The following is a 17,914-nucleotide window of genomic DNA, read 5'->3' as shown; positions in this document are numbered from 1 at the left end:
TGGAGATCGTCTAGTCCAGCCCTCCTGCTGAATCAGTCGTCCACAGCATCTCCTGGGTGTCCTAGCAGGTTTAGAAGCTCCCTAGAGGTGTTTAGATGGAACTTCCTCTATTCAAGTTTGCGCCCATTGCCTTTTGTCCTCTCGTGGGGGGCCACTTTGAAGAGTCTGGCCCCATCTTCCCAGTACTCACATTTGGATATTTGCAAACATTAATCTCAGCCTTTCCTCTTAAGCTAAATGTTCCATTCCTCTAATTATAGAGTTGTAGAATGGTTTGCGTTGGAAGGGACCTTAGAGATGTCAAGTTCCAACCCCATTGCCATGGGCAGCCAACTGGGACATCTTCAACTAGGTCAGTTTGCTCAAAGCCCTGCCCAAGCTGCCCTTGGACAGGGATGGGGGAGCCACAACTTCTGTGGCCACTGCGCTCCAGTGTCTCAACATCCTCACAGCAGAATCACAGAAAAGTTGGAAGAGCCCTCTGGGATCACCAGTCCAACCACTCACAATGCCACCGCTGCCCTGAAACCGCGTCCCCCAGCACCACTTCACTCCGGGGATGGTGACTCCGCTGCCTCCCTGGACAGCCTGCTCTGATGCCTGAGCACCCTGGCTGTGAAGGAGCGTTGCATTGCTCCTTAGAACTCTGCTGGCTAGGCACATGTGAAGCTCCTGGTGTAAATACTCCAAGCTTTTGGTGCTTGGTGGTTTTTCAAGGCTGATTGAAGAAATCTTTACGAACCCAAGGACTTCAAACTGCAGCTCATGTCGTTTTTGTAGGCTTCTGTTCTGCTGCTGCTTTGCATGACCCCGTTTTTGGGTGCTTCTCTGGTACTTGTGTTTCTTATCCATCAATTTGCCTAAAATAGAGCCAGTGCATGAAATGCATCCCTGCTGGTAAATATTTCATCACTGAATCTTACCTGTTTGCAGGATGGGGAAGAGGAGGAGCAGATCAGTGTATAAGTTGATGAGTTTAGCCATAGGGAGCAAGAGTCCTTAACCTCCTGTGAGAAGTCATCAACGCAGAGAGTCTTTTTCAGAGCTGTGAGGGTTTGAGAAGTTAAAACCCCTGGATGCAAACATGTTCTGGGGGTTTCCCTTTCATCACCAATGATAAATGCAGGTTGGTTTGAATGACAACAGCAAGCTAAAGACCTTCCTAACAGACCAGAGGGTTCCCAGTAGTACAAAACTCAGCTCTTGACTGGTGACACTCAGGAATGTGGGCAGAAAGGGGAAAGCTGAGCTCAGGGCTGAGCTGATGAAGATAAATGAAGATAAAGCAGAGGATACTGCAAAATGGAACTGAAGTGGCTCAGATAAATCCAAGAATGGTTTACCCACATGTTCACAACATTTGCAGGCCTGAAAGTAAGTCCAGTCATTCATTACTCTTTCTCAGGGCATCTGTGCAGATCTGGGGTGTCCCTTGGACACACATTAGGTGCTTCTGTGCTCCACAACCTCCCTGGAGATGTTAAGGGCCAGTCTGGATGAGGCCCTGAGTGACTTGTTCTAGTGGAACATGTCCCTGCCCATGTCAGGGAGTTGGGACTGGCTGAGCTTTGAGCTGCCTTCCAGCCCAAGCCACTCTGTGATTCTGTGAACTTGCCTGGGCAAACCACGGAGGGAAGTGCAAGTGATTGCAACATGACTTTGCTGGGAGCTGCCTTTGCCATAGGCTGAGTCTGTGTTGATTCCTTCTCGCAGGGAGGACAGAAAAGATGGAGCAGGCTGCTTTGGAGAAGGAAACCAAAGGCTGCCCACCTCCCCACCTCAAAACGTGGATGCACCTTGCTCACTTCCCTGGCAGCTCTGCTGTCACAGCCTTTGAGATATTGCCAGCAGCCCTTGCAAACTCTAAACTGCAGCCACTCAGCCCCCTCAAAAAAGTGCTGAGACAGAGTACTTTCACTGTCACACCCTTCCTCTGGCCACTGCCATCTGGAGCCTTCAGGGCTGAAGTTCCTCAGACTTGCAGGAAGTGCTCTCTCGTCTCTGTGTACCTCATGCCCTTTCCTTGCCCAGGCTTTTACTATTTTTGATCTTTCCACCTCCTCAGCTTTTCTGTAACTGCCCCTGAACTCCAGTACTTAAAGGCAATCTAGAGCAAAGGTGGGGATGGGCTTTTTCCAGGGGCTTCAGACTTGAAGAGCAGAGATTTAGATGAGGCATTAGGAAGAAATTCTTCACCCTGTGGGTGGTGAGACACCGGAACAGGTTTCCCAGAGGTTGAGGATGCCCCACCTGTGAAAATGTTCGAGGCCAGGCTGGGCAGGGATTTGAGCAGCCTGGACCAGTGGGAGGTGTCCCTGCCCATGGCAGTGGGGTTGGAAAGAGATGATCTTTAAGGTCCCTCCCAACCCATTCTCTATGATTCCTAACCAGAAGGCCACTGGGGAGCAAAGGTCAGGCTGCTTTCTCCACCAGGAGTACGTGTGTGCTGCTCCAGCTGGACTTCACTGAGGGTGCCCATGTTCACCAAGCCCAGAAATCAGGTCTCTTGGTGCTTGTTTTGTGCAGGTTGCTGTCCCTTTCAGGGAGTCTAAGACCTCCTGTTTGCCGTGGGAGGCAGAGGGAAGCCCTGGGGGGGTATCTACCAACAAGAAGAAGTCAGTGGTTTTTTTTTTTGCTCCACCTAACCCCAGTGTGAGAATGGAACAGTTTGGATGGTGCTGCTTTGGAGAGGAACCTCTTGGGTGTGTGTCTGATGCAAGCTGGGTACATGCTTGTTTCAGAAGGGGATGAGGGAATCACCTCTTCCCATCAAACCAGGACCGTGCAGGGCCGGAGGGGTGGTGATGGGGAACGTGACCCCTTCCTCTTGCAGGTGCCACCACGTCCTGATCCTCACTCTTTCACCGTGGAGCTACCAGCTCTGCGTGCAGCAGCCTTGGCCGTGTGGAGTGTCTGGAGCAGTCCTGGTTACCATCTCTCCTTCTGCAGGTCCCATAAGTACGCCGTGTCCCCCCCAGCCATCCTCCTTGCCAGGAGCGGAGGGCAGAGCGTGGAAGGCATTGCCTTGGCCAAAGAGAGTGCGCAGGAGATGGTGCAGCTGATCAGAAACGAGTTGCTGGGCACTTTTGTAAGTAGGAAGTTGTTTCTGTCTCCCGCTGCGGTCACTTGCAGGAGCACTGATGACAGCATGGAGCTGCACGGGGGCAGCTGCTTACTTGTTTCTCTTGTGCTGAGCTGCTCTGGCTCTCAGCTTCATGGCTTGGATCAGACAGTTGGACAGAAACCTGCTCTCCGCTCTGCGGTGCCAAGGGAGGAGACGCAGCAAGTGCACAGCTTCTGCCTGGCCTGTGCTCACTGCTGCTCCGCTGGCTTGGCTGCTCGCATGGCCTGCGCCCTACCTCGTGAAGTGCCTGTCAGAGCCTGGCTAGGGCAGGAAGCCGTGAGGGGAGGCCAGGCCATGCCATGCCGAGCCGGACCGAGCTGTGCTGAGCTAGCCTTGCTGAGCTGTGCGGAGCTGTGCTGAGCTGTGCCAAGCCGTGCTGAGCTGTGCCGAGCCGTGCCGAGCCAGCTGTGCTGAGCCAGCCGTGCTGAGCTGTGCTGAGCCATGCCAAGCTGTGCCGAGCCATGCCAAGCCAGCCATGCCAAGCCAGCCGTGCTGAGCTGTGCCGAGCTGTGCTGAGCCATGCCGAGCCAGCCATGCCGAGCCAGCCATGCCGAGCTGTGCCGAGCTGTGCTGAGCCATGCCGAGCCAGCCATGCCAAGCCAGCCGTGCTGAGTCAGCCATGCCAAGCTGTGCCGAGCCGTGCCGAGCCAGCTGTGCTGAGCCAGCCATGCTGAGCTGTGCTGAGCCATGCCAAGCTGTGCCGAGCCATGCCAAGCTGTGCCGAGCCATGCCAAGCCAGCCGTGCTGAGCCAGCCATGCTGCTGCGCCCCACTTCACAGCCCTTCATCTCACGGCACACAGGTGCTCCTCCAGCCCCAGCTACTGCGTGCAAGGTCCACAGAATGGTTTGGGTTGGAAGGGACTTTTAAATGCTATCTACTCCAAACCCCTTGCAGCCAGCAGGGACATCTGCAGCTGAACCCTGATCTGGAATAGTTCCAGGGATGGGGCATCTACTTCCTCTCTGGGCAACCCAAGCCAGGGGCTCACCACACTCAGCATCAAAACCTTCTCCCTTCTCCCTAGTCTGAGTCTCCCTCCTTTAGTTCAAACCATCACCCCTTGTCCTGTCACAATAGGCGCTGCTCCAAAGTCTGTCCCCAGCTTTCTAACTGGCCCCTTTAAGTACAGAAAGGCCACCAGAAGGTCTCTGTGGAGTCTTCTCTGCCTAGCCTCACAGCAGAGAGCTTCCAGCCCTCTGATCACTGTTGTGGCCTACTCTTGCCTTGCTCCCAACAGATTCCTGCCTGTCCTGTGCTGAGGACTCCAGAGCTGGCCCAGCACTGCAGGGGTCTCAGCCGAGTGGAGCAGAGGGGCAGAATCTCCTCCTACCTGCTGCCCAAGCTGCTGGGGACCAGCCCTGGCCATGGCTGGGTGCAGGCGACTCAGATCCCGGCACTCACACTTTGGTTTTGACCTGCTTGCACTCAGTGTGGGTGCCACAGCCTTGCTTAGCCCCTCAGCTCCTCACATAGAGACAGAAAGTCTAACTTCATCCTATTCCCCCTGCCTCGAACCCCCAACGTCTTGTTTTGCTGTTCTGCAGCCAGAAATCACCGTGCAGAACCTCCCCCAGTACTTGCAGCTCAGAAGGCCCTTCCTGCTCTTGTTCAGCGCCGCTGACCTCGATCGGATGCAAAGTGAGGAAATGCTGAAGCTGGCAAAAGGAAGAGCCCAGCACACATTTGTGGCTTGCTGGTTGAGCTTGTGAGTGTGTGAAAACCTCTCTCTCCTCTCTCCATTAGCTGGCTCTTAGCGTTTCAGGGCGAGAAAGTAAAAACAAAGCCTCTGCAATTACTCTCAGGCTGGTAATGGCACTAATTGTTCTCCAGTCATCATCAGCTGAGAGGTCAAATCATTTAGCAGTGATTCAGAGTCTCTGCTAAGCAGCTGCAAAGCTGCACATCAAAGTAAAATCAGGAAATGCTTAATTGATGGCAGAAAGACTTATCAGTAGATTAAAATGTTCTCAGAGATATCAGATGGTGCCTTGACCCTGGCTTTGGTGTGATGTTTACTTCTGCCACATGTGGGAGAAAAGATTTGCCCTCCTAGGAGTGTCTCGTGGTGATTTTTTTCTGCAGGAAAAGTACTGATTGTTGCCTGGGGGAAAGCTGGCAGAAGCCAGAAGAACCAGTGGGTGAACCATAGGATGGACTGCGTTGGAGGGGACCTTAGAGGTCATCTACTCCAACCTCCCTGCCATGGACAGGGACGGCTCTCAACTAGACTTGATTGCTCAAGGCCTCATCCAGCCTGGCCTTAAACATCTCCAGGGAAGGGGCATCCACAGCCTCTCTGCACAACCCACTCCAGAATCTCACCACCCTCATACTGAAGAACTTCTTTGTGAGATCCAGTCTAAACCGACTCTCCCTCAGCTTAAAATCAGTCTCCTCTTGTCCTGTTGCTAGACACCCTTATGGGAAGTCTCTCCAGCCTTCCGGTAGGTTCTGTAGGTTCCCCTTCAGATGTTGGGAGGCATCTGTAAGGTTCCCCTGGAGTCTGTCCCTTAGTCTGTCCTCATTCTCCAGCCCTTGGATCTTTGTGGCCCTCCTCTGGACTCACTCTAACAGTTCTGTGTCCTTCTGTGATGGGGACACCAGAATTGGACCCCTAAGGCAAGCTTGAAAAATAGTCAAGGAACAAAATCAATCCAGGAGCTAAGAAATGTAAATTTGCAGAAGGGATTTTTGGGTTTACTCCTTCCTAGCTGTGTTTTCAAGTGTTGTCCTCTGTTTGTTTTGCCCAAGCCCAGAGACACCTCACTGAATTAATCAGCATATGCTTTGAAGTCTGGGAAGTGCTGGGCAGCGTAGGCTGAGGCTGAGCTAAGGGGGAGTGCAGATGGGTTCAAAGAGAAGACAATCTGTTTGCCAGGAACAAGAGCCCCTGGAACTTCCCCACCTACACATCAGCCTGTGCTCTCCTTTCCCCAGGAGAAAGCTGGCCTGTGGCAGAGCAAAAGGACTTCATCACAGAAGGGAGCAGAGTATGCATCTCAGAAAGCATCACAGAATGGTGGCAGTGGGAAAAGGCCTCTAAGGGCATCGTGTCCAACCACTAACCCTCCTCTGCCAAGTCCACTACTACAGCATGTCCCTCAGCAGCACATGTACACAGCCCTCCAGGGATGGGGTCTCCACCACTGCCCTGGGCAGTGAGTAGCTTAGTCCTAAAAAGAGGACCTTGTTCTCATTGTAAGAGGCAGCTTGGACCTCAGCACCGCTCAGCCTGCAAACAGTGCTTCATGGGCCTGCTGCTCCTCCATCTCAGTGTCCTCTTTTGACTCTCTCCACGTCACTGGGGGCAGTTGCCCTCTCGGCTCCTCAGGCTGTGGGGAAGCACTCAGCAGCTGCCCAGGGGCTGGACCAACTGAGCACAGCCCCCTGCGCTAGCACCTCCTTGTCCACCCCCTGTGGCCTTGGTGCAGCCCTGGAGCTGGAGTGAGCTGGTAGCCCTCTCTGCAAGGAGGGACTAACCATGAGGGGCTGCAGGACCTGTCCCATTCCTCTTTCACCTCTTCTTAAACATTTCACACCCTCCTGCAAATTGTGCCCCAGCCCCTTCTGCTTGAGCATTTCCTTGCATACCTCATCTGCTCTCCACTCCCTCTCCACTGGACCCTACCGCCCTGCTAAGGCGTTGAGTCGTGGAACCTTTTTGGTTGAGGAGAACTTTTAAGGTTAACCACAACTGCCAGGTCCATCACTAAACCATGTCCCTCAGGCACATCTACAAGGATTTGAAATGCCTCCAGGGATGGGGACTCCACCACTGCCCCAGCCAGCCTGTGCCAGGCCTTGACAACCCTCTGGGGAAAGAAACTGTTTGTAATGTCCAACCTAAACCTCCCCTCATGCAACCTGAGGCCATTTCCTCTTGTCCTGTTATTTGTTCCTTGGGAGGAGGCTTTCCTCCTTTCAGGGAGTCCTAGAGAGACAGAAGATCTCCCCTCAGCCTCCTTTTCTCCAGGCTGACCAGCCTCAGTTCCCTCAGCTGCTCTTTGCAGGGCTTGTTCTCTAGACTAGCTTCAGTTGCCCTTCCTTGGAGGTGCTCCAGCACCTCAGTGTCCTTGTGGTGAGGGGATGAGCTATTAAGTAATGATTGAGCTTATAAATAATGTGGTGAGCTTCTAGAGCTGTGCCACAAACCAAAGCATGTGTTTTGCTGGATGTGGCCCCAGGCCTTGGTGCTTGCTTGGCCCTCAGGCTGGTGCTGCTGAACTGCTGGTGAACAAGTTGAATCTCCTCTTCCCCCCAGGAAGAAGACTCCGGTGGGGCGTGGGATCCTGAAGGCATACTTTGCCACAGTGCCCCCTCTGCCTCTCCTCATCTGGGTCAACCTTCATGTTGGGGGCCAGGTATTCCAGTTCCCACCAGAGCAGTCCATCACTGAAGTGAACGTCTTGTCTTGGCTGGAGAGGCTGAAGGCAGGACTGGAGATTCCCAGCAGTAAGTGGCCGTGGGTTTGTAGCGTTCCTAAGCACACACTGTTAGCTCTGCTCTGTTTATGAGCAATAAATTGTCTGCCCCGGGATTTAACGATGGAAAAAGTAGCTCTGCAAGTTTGAGCTGGAGAAGTACAAATAGTCCAGCCAGAAGAGAATAACCATGCTGGTGAGTTTGCTCCGGGGCTGTGTGATGTTCAGCGCCAAGTGCTGAATAGTTCTGCCTCGGCATCTCTTCTGACGAGCCCCAGCGCTGGCTCTGTTCTCGGGACCTTCTGGGGCACAGCTGCCTCATAAAACATCTCCAGCCTCCCTAGCATAGGGAGGGCTGCTCTTCAGGCACCTTCCAGCACGTTCTTGGGTGGGAGAGGATAAGGAAGCTGGTGCCTTGCTGTGATCTGTGAGACATCAAGGGCTGGCTTGTACCAGGCAGAATTCTTCATCAGCTGCTGAAGCCTCGGGGGAAGGGTGCACAGATCTTCCTCCCCTGTGTCCTGTGTATCTTGTCCATCTTAGCCACGGGCTGCTGCAGGGCCCTTGGGAACTAATGGCTGCCAGCCTTACCCAGGCTCTGGGAAGGCCACAGGGTGACTCCACCTGAGCTCTCTGAGTTTTACAAAGCCTGCTGCAGTGAGCGTTCCGAAGGCGTGGTGAGGTGAGATGGGGAGGCTCCAGCAGAGCCAAAGGTGCCACTTCTGACACAAGAACCTCTGAGAGAGCCCCGTCAGACAGGCAGCCTCCCACACCTCCTCCTTCAGCACTGCTGGAGGCATTTGGCTGGCAGGTGGGCTCTCTAGGTAGGGACCTTAGTTTTCAGGGGTGTCAGAGGGGTGAACTGGTGGTTGAGCATAGCCAAAGGCTGCGCCAAGCCACCACAACCTCCTTCCTCATGCTTTGAAGTGCCACACACTCTGCGATGAGTCTCAAAAGGAGCAATTAGAGAGCATCTTCAGGAAGGGGACCACTTCCTCCTCCCCTCACTCCTCGCAGCTTTTCAGCAGCGCATTGTCATGGACAGCTACTTTGGACCCCAGCGAAACGGCCAGCTGCTGGCAGGCAGATGGCAGTGTGAGCCTTACAGTGGAGGTGTCTGGAGGCAGAGGGACCCACACAGCCTTGGCCAGCTCCAGTAAATGCTCCTGGACTCCTGGGTGGTTTAATTTGGGCGATGGTTAGTTTGGGAGGAGAGAAGGTGGTCTTTAAGGAATGCTCTCTGCATGCACTGCAAGGGCAGAAAAAAGCCTTAATTCCTTTGCAAGGGAAATGTCCCTGCAGTGGGGCTGCACAAGTCATTAACATGGGGTGTTCTGCCTCTCAGGTACCTTGTCTGCAGAAGACTGGAAGCCACCTCTCCCTGCTTATGACTTCCTTCAGATGATGGAGGCAGCTGAGCCCTCCCCCTACACCTCCCACCAGCATGGGGATGCGCCGGCGCAGAGCCCGCCAGGAAGCCTGAGAGGGGACAGCACCGTCCAGGAGGAGCCATCCCAAGAGACCAAGGCCGAGAAAATTGCATCTGCTGGGAGGGACCTGCGGGGGACAGCCCCAAGACTGGCAGCAAGGGAGAAGCAGGGCAAGAGACCCAGTGAGCTCTGAGAGCTGGGCACCCTCCTGCCTGGGGCAGGGAAAGAAGAGGGGTCCTAGAATCACAGAATGGGTTGGATTAGAAGGCACCTTTCCAGGCTGTCTAGTCCAACTCACCTGCAGTCAGCAGGGACATCTGCCACTAGAGGAGGCTGCTTAGAGCCCCAAACGACCTGGCCCACAATCATAGAATCATTACATTGTTTGGATTGGAAAAGATCTCTAAGACCTAGGGCTGCAGCCAGAGCAGTGTGGGCAGCAGGGCAAGGGAGGGGATTCTGCCCCTTGGCTCTGCTCTCCTCAGACCCCACCTGCAGTCCTGGGGGCAGTTCTGCAGCCCCCAGCACAAGCAGGACATGGAAGTGTTGGAGCCAGTCCAGAGGAGGCCATCAAGATGCTCAGAGGGCTGCAGCAGCTCTGCTCTGAGCACAGGCTGAGAGAGTTGGGGCTGTGCAGCCTGGAGAGGAGAAGGCTTCCAGGAGATCTTGGAGTAGCCTTCTAGGATCTGAAGGGGGCTACAGGAGGGCTGGGGAGGGACTATTGACAAGGTTTGGTAATGCCAGGAGGAGGAGGAATGAGTTTGAAGTGGCAGAGAGGAGATTGAAAGTGGATGTGAGGAAGAAGTTGTTTGCAGTGAGGGTGGTGAGAGACTGGCACAGGTTGCCCAGGGAGGTTGTGGCTGCTCCCTCCCTGGAGGTGTTTGAGGCCAGGTTGGATGAGGCCTTGAGTGACCTGTTCTAGTGGGAGGTGTTCCTGACTGTGGCAGGGGCTTGGGACTGGCTGAGCTTTGAGCTCCCTTCCAGCCTAAACCATTCTGTGGTTCTATGATCACTGAGTCAAACCATCAACCTGACCACCGCCATGGCCATTAACCCATGTTCAGGGTTTGAAACCCTCTCCCTACCCCATCTGTCCCTAGGCCTTTACACCAGGGAGAGAAGTCCTTGCAGCTGTAAATTCGTGCAGAGGCTACAAAGCAGCCCCTCAGTGTCCCTGTGAGTTCCCTGCTGCATTGCCTTGGTTGTTCTGCCTTGAATGTGTTCATACAGCCCACACCTTGGGCCTCCCAGCTGCTGTCCAGAGGTGGCCTCACTGAGGCAGAGTAGGTGGGGTTGAGAACCCCCCCCTTGACCTTCTGGCCAGAGCTATTAGTGCACCCCAGGGGACCTTTTGCCTTCTTGGCTGCAGGAGCACATCTGTGGCTCAGGGTGAGCTCGCACCTCAGCGAGCGCAGACAGCTGCCCGGCGCTGAAGAGGTGAGCTGAGCTCACCACATGCTGGAGGCTCAACCACACGAGGAGCTGTGCTGGAAGAGTCAAATCAGCAGAGCTTGGCTCTGTACTTCTGTTTGTCTCACTTGGGCTCTTTGGTTGCCCCCCAGGCAGGAGGGGGTGGCTGAGCCTGTGAGAAAAAGCACTTTTCTCTCCCTCCGTGGTTGCAGCAGCAGCTGCATGTCAGCAGTCAGTGCTCCCCAAAAGCCATGACATCTGCACTGTGGGGCTGGGAGGGCAAGTGTGCCACCCACACCAGGGCTGCTCAGGCTGTCACCCCTTTGTGTTTACAGAATCTCAGCACGAGAGGGGTTGGAGCTCAGCCAGTCCAACTCCCCCACTAAAGCAGGGTCACCCTCAGCACCTTCCTAGGATCACAGTGTTCAAGCAGGTTTGGAATCTCTCCAGAGAAAGGGACTCCACAGTCCCTCTGAGCCCCCTGATCCAGGGTCCAGCACCCTTACAGCAAAGAAACTTCTCATCTTTAGATGGAACCTCCTGGGTTCCAGTTTTGTACCCACTGACCCTTGTCCTGTCACAGGATACCACTGGAAAGAGTCTGGCCCTGTCCCCTTGGCCCCCACCCTTTAGCTCTTGCTGAACACTGCTCAGATCCCCTCTGTGCCTGCCCTTCTCCAGGCTCAACAGCCCCAGGGCTCAGCCTTTCCTCCTCACAGAGCTGCTCCAGGCCCCTCAGCATCTTTATCGACTCCAGTGGACTCTGTCCAGTAGTTCCCTGTCTGCTGAACTGGACTCAGTACTCTAGATATGGCCTTCCTAGGGCAGAGTAGAGGTGCAGAACTCCCTTGGACTGCTGGCCACACTTTTTAATGCACCCCAGGAGACCACTGGCCATGAGATCACATTGCTGGCTCATGGTGAACTTGTCCACCGGGCTTGCAGGTCCTTCTCCATGGAGCTGGTTTCCAGCAGGCCAGTCCCTCACCTGTAGTGGTGCAGGAGGTAAGAGAAGTGGTTAAAGCCGTTCTACTACAAAGGCAGAGCTCAAGTCATCATGGCAGTCCTGAATAGCTGGGACCAGAAGCCTGCCAGCAAATCCCAAGGGCAGGCAGGTTAGGAGATGGCTTTGCTCAGTGCTGGCATTTTCTTGGTTACAAGCCCAGGGGGTTATTTGCAGCCTCAATTTTTCTCTGCTCTCAGTGACAGCAGCCAGGTTGGTGCCTACTGAGCTGGGGCTGGGGCTGGGGCTGGGGCTAGTGCTGGGAAGGTCTGCAGCAAGCCCAGCTCTTTGGCATTGAGCAGGTGGAGGTGAAACGCTGGAGGACCCTTGCAAGGTGGGATGGAGCTGCTTCACATCACCCCTGGGTGGGAAGAGGAAGGCTTGGGCAAGTGGCTCTCCAGGCTCTGCCCCTCTCCTGCGGTCAGCAAATGGGCCCTGCTGAAGGGTCTGAGCAGGTTAGCATGGGATGTGAGCTGGGGAGAGACCACTTCTGTCTAGCCATACCTGTGCCATGCTCAGCATCCCTCTCCCTTCCACAGACATCTGCTCCCTTCCACAGCACCATAGAAATGTGTGGGGAGGGTTAGGTCCTCCTCCTCATGGCTCTGCAGTTACTGGAAAGGGGGAAAATTGATGGTAAGGAGCTGTTGAGGGGCTTGCAAAGTCTCTGTTCCTCATCCTGGAGGCAGCCCACATGGCTGAGAGTGTTCTGAAATGCCCAGAAATAGACCATTAGTCCTGGGTTCTCCATGAAGCCCTTAATTGAAAGGCCTTTTTTTGGACTTAATGGCAGGCTTGGAGCCAAGACATGTATTTAAAGTAATCAAGTGTGGCACATGGATGGGAGCTGCTGTGCTCTGAGCATTCCCAAGGGAATGAGTAGGTCAGGGCATGAGCAGATCCTCCACCAGTTCCCATCATTCCTCTGCTATATGACACTGCTACAGATCTGGAGAGTCAGTCAGGAAGGGACCTCTGGAGATCATCCAGTCCAACCCCACAGATAAAGCAGGGGCACCCATGGTGGCTTGCCCAGGAGCACAGTGCCCAGGTGGGTTTGGAATCTCTCCAGAGAAGGAGGCTCCACAACCTCTCTGGGCAGCCTGCTCCAGGGCTCCAGCACCCTCACAGCAAACAATTTCCTCCTGTTCAGGTGGAACCTCCTGGGTTCCAGCTTGTGCCCACTGCCCCTTGGCCTGTCACTGGGCACCACTGAAAGAGCCTGACCACATCCTCTTGCCCCCACAGGCTCTGTAGCTCTTGCTGAGCACTGCTCAGATCCCCTCTGTGCCTGCCCCTCCCCAGGGCTCAGCCTTTCCTCCTCACAGAGCTGCTCCAGGCTCCCAGCACCTCTGTAGCCTCTGCTGGGCTCTCTCCAGTAGTTCCCTGTCTCCCTGGAACTGGAAACCCAGAACTGGACCCCGGGCTCCAGAGGTGGCCTCACTAAGCTGGACTAGGTGGGGAGGAGAAGCTGCCTTGACCTGCCAGCCACCCTTGAACACCCCCAGGAGACCATTTGCCCTCTTGGCCTCGGGCTGCTGGGCTCTCCAAGCTGAACTTCAGCCGTCTCCCAGTCTGCCCCCAGGGATGTCGCTGTCCCGCTCGGCGCAGGGGGAGCGCAGTACCTGGGGGCTCTCCCTGATGAATTGTGTCTCCTGTTCGGTCAGTCTGCATCTGGGTCCACTCACCGTGGAGTCCCCACCCCTGCAGGGGCTGAAAAGCTGTGCAGGTGCTGCTGAGGGACGCGGCTAACGGTGGGCTGGATGGTAAAGGTCTCTTCAGCCGAGCATCTCTGTGCTTCAGCAGGGTGAGAAGGCTTCCTGCGTCGCTGCTCCTGGCCGCGCGTCCCTTGCGGCTTGTCACTAGGGGTCAGTGCACATCTCGGTTATGGCTGCTGCCGCCGGAGCGTGGCCGTGGTGGGAAGGGCTGCCCCTGGCTTCCTCAGGGCTGCCGCTGGCTGCTGGCGCTCGGGGCCGCGGCGAAACAAGCCTGTGGGGCTGGGGAGTTCCAGCCCTACAGACCGCATCTCCCTCGTCATAACGGCACAGAATGGTTTGGGTTGGAAGGGGCCTTCAAAGGCCATTTAGTCCAAACCCCTGCACTCAACAGGGACGTCGGCAACTGCAGCAGGTTGCTCACAGCCCCGGGCAACCTGACCTGGAATGGTCCCAGGGATGGGGCATCTACCACCTCTCTGGGCATCCTTAGCCAGTGTCTCACCACCCTTAGCATCAGAAATGTCTCCTTTCTCTCTAGTCTGGGTCTCCCTTCTGGAGTTTCCAATCACCACCCCTTGACCTGTCAGGACAGACCCTGCTTAAAGGTCTGTCCCCGCATTTCTTATCAGCTCCTTTAAGTACTGATTGGACACTGGAAGGTCTCCCTGGAGCCTTTTTCATGCTGAGCAACCCAGACTCTCAGCCTGTCCCCACAGCAGAGGGCTTCCAGCCCTAGGATCATTTTTGTGGCCAGTTTTGATGCCCCATCCCTAGAACCATTCCAGGTCAGGTTGTGTGGGGCTCTGAGCAGCCTGCTCTAGCTACAGAGGTCCCTGCTGACTGCAGGAAGGTCAGACTAGATGACCCTTAAGAGGCATTTCCAGCCCAACCCATTCTGTGATTGTATGGAGGAGAGGTCTGGACCTGGAGCAGCTGTGAGGGCTGGAGCACATCCCACCAGCATAGCATCCCGCCGGGGGCAGGATGCCACACAGCACACATCGCTCCAAGGCAGAGGAGTGGAAGGCAGCCAGTGATCACCAGTGGACTTGTGTGCTCGTCTGCCACTCGTTTGTGCCTCAGGACATGCTGATGCTGAGAGACCACAGGAAGCATCAGCCTCTGCCTGTCTGGGCACTGCTTCATCTCCCCAGACACTGAGTGGTGCACGCTGGGCTGAAGAGCTCTGGCGTGTTACTAGCTGAGGCTCCAGACCAGATTCTTCCTTCGGTGGTTGCTTCATTTCAGTGTCAGGGCAGAGGTGGGCACCTGCATGTGTGTTGGGAACCATTCAGGTGCTTAAAAGGTGATTAAATTATGATACACTGAAAGTTAGAAGGGTGATGTGCTTGTCCTGCAGAGCAGAACTAGTAAAACCAGATGAAACAAGGAAGTTCTCCACCTGCTGTGGTCTGGTTGATTTTTCACCATCCTCACTGCATCCTGCAGGGCCCTCATCATTGACTGGAGGGAGGAAGGCTTGCAGCATTGCTGTGATGGAACATGGTCAAGAGCAGAATGGCCAGCAGGAAAATCTGCCCCTTGGCTCTGCTCTTCTCACACCCCACCTGCAGTTCTGTGTGCAGTGCTGCAGCCCCCAGCACAAGCAAGACATGGAAGTGTTGGAGCCAGTCCAGAGGAGACCACCAAGATGCTGAGAGGGCTGCAACAGCTCTGCTATGAGGACAGGCTGAGAGAGTTGGGGCTCTGCAGCCTGCAGAAGAGAAGGCTTGGAGGAGACCTTGGAGTGGCCTTCCAGGATCTGAAGGGGCTACAGGAGGGCTGGGGAGGGACTACTGACAAGGTCTGGTAATGCCAGGAGGAGGAGGAATGGGTCTGAAGTGGCAGAGGGGAGGTTGAAAGTGGATGTTAGGAAGAAGTTGTTTGCAGTGAGGGCAGTGAGACACTGGCACAGGTTGCCCAGGGAGGTTGTGGCTGCTCCCTCCCTGGAGGTGTTTGAGGCCAGGTTGGATGAGGCCTTGAGTGACCTGTTCTAGTGGGAGGTGTCCCTGCCTGTGGCAGGGGCTTGGGACTGGCTGAGCCTTGAGCTCCCTTCCAGCCTAAGCCACTCTGTGACTATGATGGGCGTATGTTGTGTCTTCCATGCTTAAAGAGTGTTCAGAGGAGGAGTTCTGGAGGAAGCTGCTGCCTGGTTGGGCTAAGGGGTGGCAGATTGAAGAGCAGCAAATCTCTGGGGCCACGGTTGCAGGATGGAGGGTCCCCTGCAGGTCAGGCATTGGAACCGGCTGCCCAGGGAGGTGATGGAGTCACTGTCCCTGGAGGGGTTCAAGAAGTGTGTGCACGTGGCTCGATGGCCATGGCTTTCTAAGGTGACTGGGTGGACTTGATGGTCTTGGAGGTCCTTCCAACCCAGACAGTTCTGTGACTCTCTGCTGTCTGCTGCCCCTGGCTGTCAGTGACATGGAGTCCCCACTCATCACACGCTCACTTGCTCCCACTGAGTCTCTGGTGGGTGCTCTCCAAACTGTGGGACACCAGGCAGGAAGCACAGCATTTCCCCAGCTTTTGCACCCCTTAAGCAAAATGAGGGCAGCCCTCTTGGATACTGTGAGGGAGGTGAGACACTGGGACAGGATGCCCAGGTAGGTGGTAGGTAACCCATCTCTGAAAGTGTTGAAGGCCAGGTGGGATTGGACCTGATCAAGCAAAGGTGTCCCTGACTGTGGCAGAGGGGCTGGAACTAGATGATCTTTAAGGTCTCTTCCAGCCCAAACCATTGTGTGAATGACAACCCTTGTGATGGAAGGGGAATCTTCCCAATCAGCTCTTCTGCCCATCCTGGACCACCAATGGCCACAGCCCATCCTGGTGAGCCTCGTTCCATGGGCAGTGTCATCCTGCTCCGCCATGGTGACACAGCTACAGGGTGGCTGAACTGACACAAAGAGCTGTCCTCTATTCCCACGGAGTTCATTTTGTCTATAAAGATTTGGGCACTCAATATAAATCACCTCTGCAAAGGCCCCTGGCATCTCCATGAGATGACTGGGAACTGCTGCCCGGTGCATCCTAGTGTGGGGAGAAGAGGAGGCTCAGTGGTGACCTCTTTGCTGTCTACAGCTACCTGAAGGGAGGCTGTAGCCAGTTGGGATTGGGCTCTGCTGCCAGGCACCCAACAACAGAAGAAGGGGACACAGCCTCAAGCTGTGCCAGGGCAGGTCTAGGCTGGATGTTGTTAGGAAGTTGTTGTCAGAGAGAGTGATTGGCATTGGAATGGGCTGCCCAGGGAGGTGGTGGAGTCTCTGTGCCTGGAGGTGTTGAAGCCAAGCCTGGCTGGGGCACTTAGTGCCATGGTCTGGTTGGTTGGCCAGGGCTGGGTGCTAGGTTGGGCTGGATGAGCTTGGAGCTCTCTCCCAGCCTGGTTGATTCTACGGGGAGGAGCAGCAACACAAACCTGACTGGGAAAAGAGAGAAAGGGGAAGGCATCTCAGGTGAGGGCAGGTTAGGAGAGAAGATGCTTTCACAGGCAGGGGGTTGTGCCATTTTCCATCATCCAGGCTTTCCCCAGACCAGTCTCCAATGCATTTACCCCCACACTGACTCCCTGCTGTAAAAGACCATTTGAGCACTCCACTGCATTCAGTCGAGACAGGATCCTGGGCAGGTGGAAGTTCCCTCCCAGTTGGTTGTTGGTAGCATCCTGTTTCCTTGCTTGTAGTTCCAGTGTCTGAAGGGCTCTACAGGAAAGCTGCTGAGGTTTACAGTGTTGGGTAGTAGTAGGACTGGGGGGAATGGATCCAAGCTAGAGGAGGGGAAACTTTAGACATTAGGAAGAAGCTCTTCAGCATGAGGGTGGTGAGACACTGGAAGGGGTTGCCCAGGGAGGCGGTGGAAGCTCCATCCCTGGATGCTCTTAAGGCCAGGCTGGATGTGGCTCTGGACAGCCTGATCCAGTGAGAGGTGTCCCTGCCCATGGCAGATGAGCCTTGAGGTCCCTTCCAACCCTGACAATTCTGTGGCTGTGATGCTGTGCCGAGAAGCCTGTAGAAGTCTGCCACAGGGAGGAGGTGAGAGGAGAGGACATTGTCCCCAGGAGACAGATGCCGCAAGGCAGGAGCAGGGGCACGGGAAGGACACATCTGCTTGTGCGTAGACAGCTGCCATGCCAGCACCCTGCCAGCTCTGCCAGGATGTGAAACAGGACATGGGCCTGGTGGCCTGGCTGGCATTGTGTCTCCTGGGTTCAGCAGTGCCTGGAGCTGTGTGGGGACAGGAGGTCTGGCAGGGCTGGAGACGGTGGTGGCCACTCAGCTCACCCCGGCTGGGGCTTCAGCCCGGCAGAGATGCCCCTGCCTGTTGCCACCTGGCAGGGCAGGTTCCTCTCCAGCACAGCTTGGCCACTGTCACAGGGCAGCCTCCTCCACTGTGGGGTCCCCTCCTCTTGTCACGAGGCAGCCTCCTCTGCCGTGGGGTCCCCTCCCCTTGTCACGGGGCAGCCTCCTCTGCCGTGGGGTCCCCTCCCCTTGTCACGGGGCAGCCTCCTCTGCCGTGGGGTCCCCTCCCCTTGTCACGGGGCAGCCTCCTCTGCCGTGGGGTCCCCTCCCCTTGTCACGGGGCAGCCTCCTCTGCCGTGGGGTCCCCTCCCCTTGTCACGGGGCAGCCTCCTCCGCTGTGGGGTCCCCTCCCCTTGTCACGAGGCAGCCTCCTCTGCCGTGGGGTCCCCTCCCCTTGTCACGGGGCAGCCTCCTCTGCCGTGGGGTCCCCTCCCCTTGTCACGGGGCAGCCTCCTCTGCCGTGGGGTCCCCTCCCCTTGTCACAGGGCAGCCTCCTCTGCTGTGGGGTCCC

At 55.8% G+C, this 17,914-nt stretch overlaps 1 protein-coding gene across 2 annotated transcripts in view; it reads left to right on the top strand.

Moving 5' to 3' along the window:
• Positions 1–14,509, top strand: part of TXNDC16 (thioredoxin domain containing 16) — a 60,221-nt gene extending 45,712 nt beyond the window's left edge. For both annotated transcript variants that reach the window (XM_064142622.1, XM_064142708.1), the window contains 4 exons: positions 2,950–3,088; positions 4,671–4,831; positions 7,388–7,578; positions 8,893–14,509. In XM_064142622.1, coding sequence (XP_063998692.1) covers positions 2,950–3,088; positions 4,671–4,831; positions 7,388–7,578; positions 8,893–9,170 — 769 coding nt within the window. In that variant the 3' untranslated portion in view covers positions 9,171–14,509. The remainder of the gene's footprint in view (positions 1–2,949; positions 3,089–4,670; positions 4,832–7,387; positions 7,579–8,892) is intronic.
• Positions 14,510–17,914: the final 3,405 nt, after the last annotated feature.

The sequence above is a fragment of the Pogoniulus pusillus genome, chromosome 1 (genome assembly GCF_015220805.1).
Source record: "Pogoniulus pusillus isolate bPogPus1 chromosome 1, bPogPus1.pri, whole genome shotgun sequence".
Lineage (NCBI taxonomy): Eukaryota > Metazoa > Chordata > Aves > Piciformes > Lybiidae > Pogoniulus > Pogoniulus pusillus.
The sequence above is the reverse complement of the archived record's forward strand: the minus strand, read 5'-3'. Positions and strand labels throughout refer to the sequence as shown.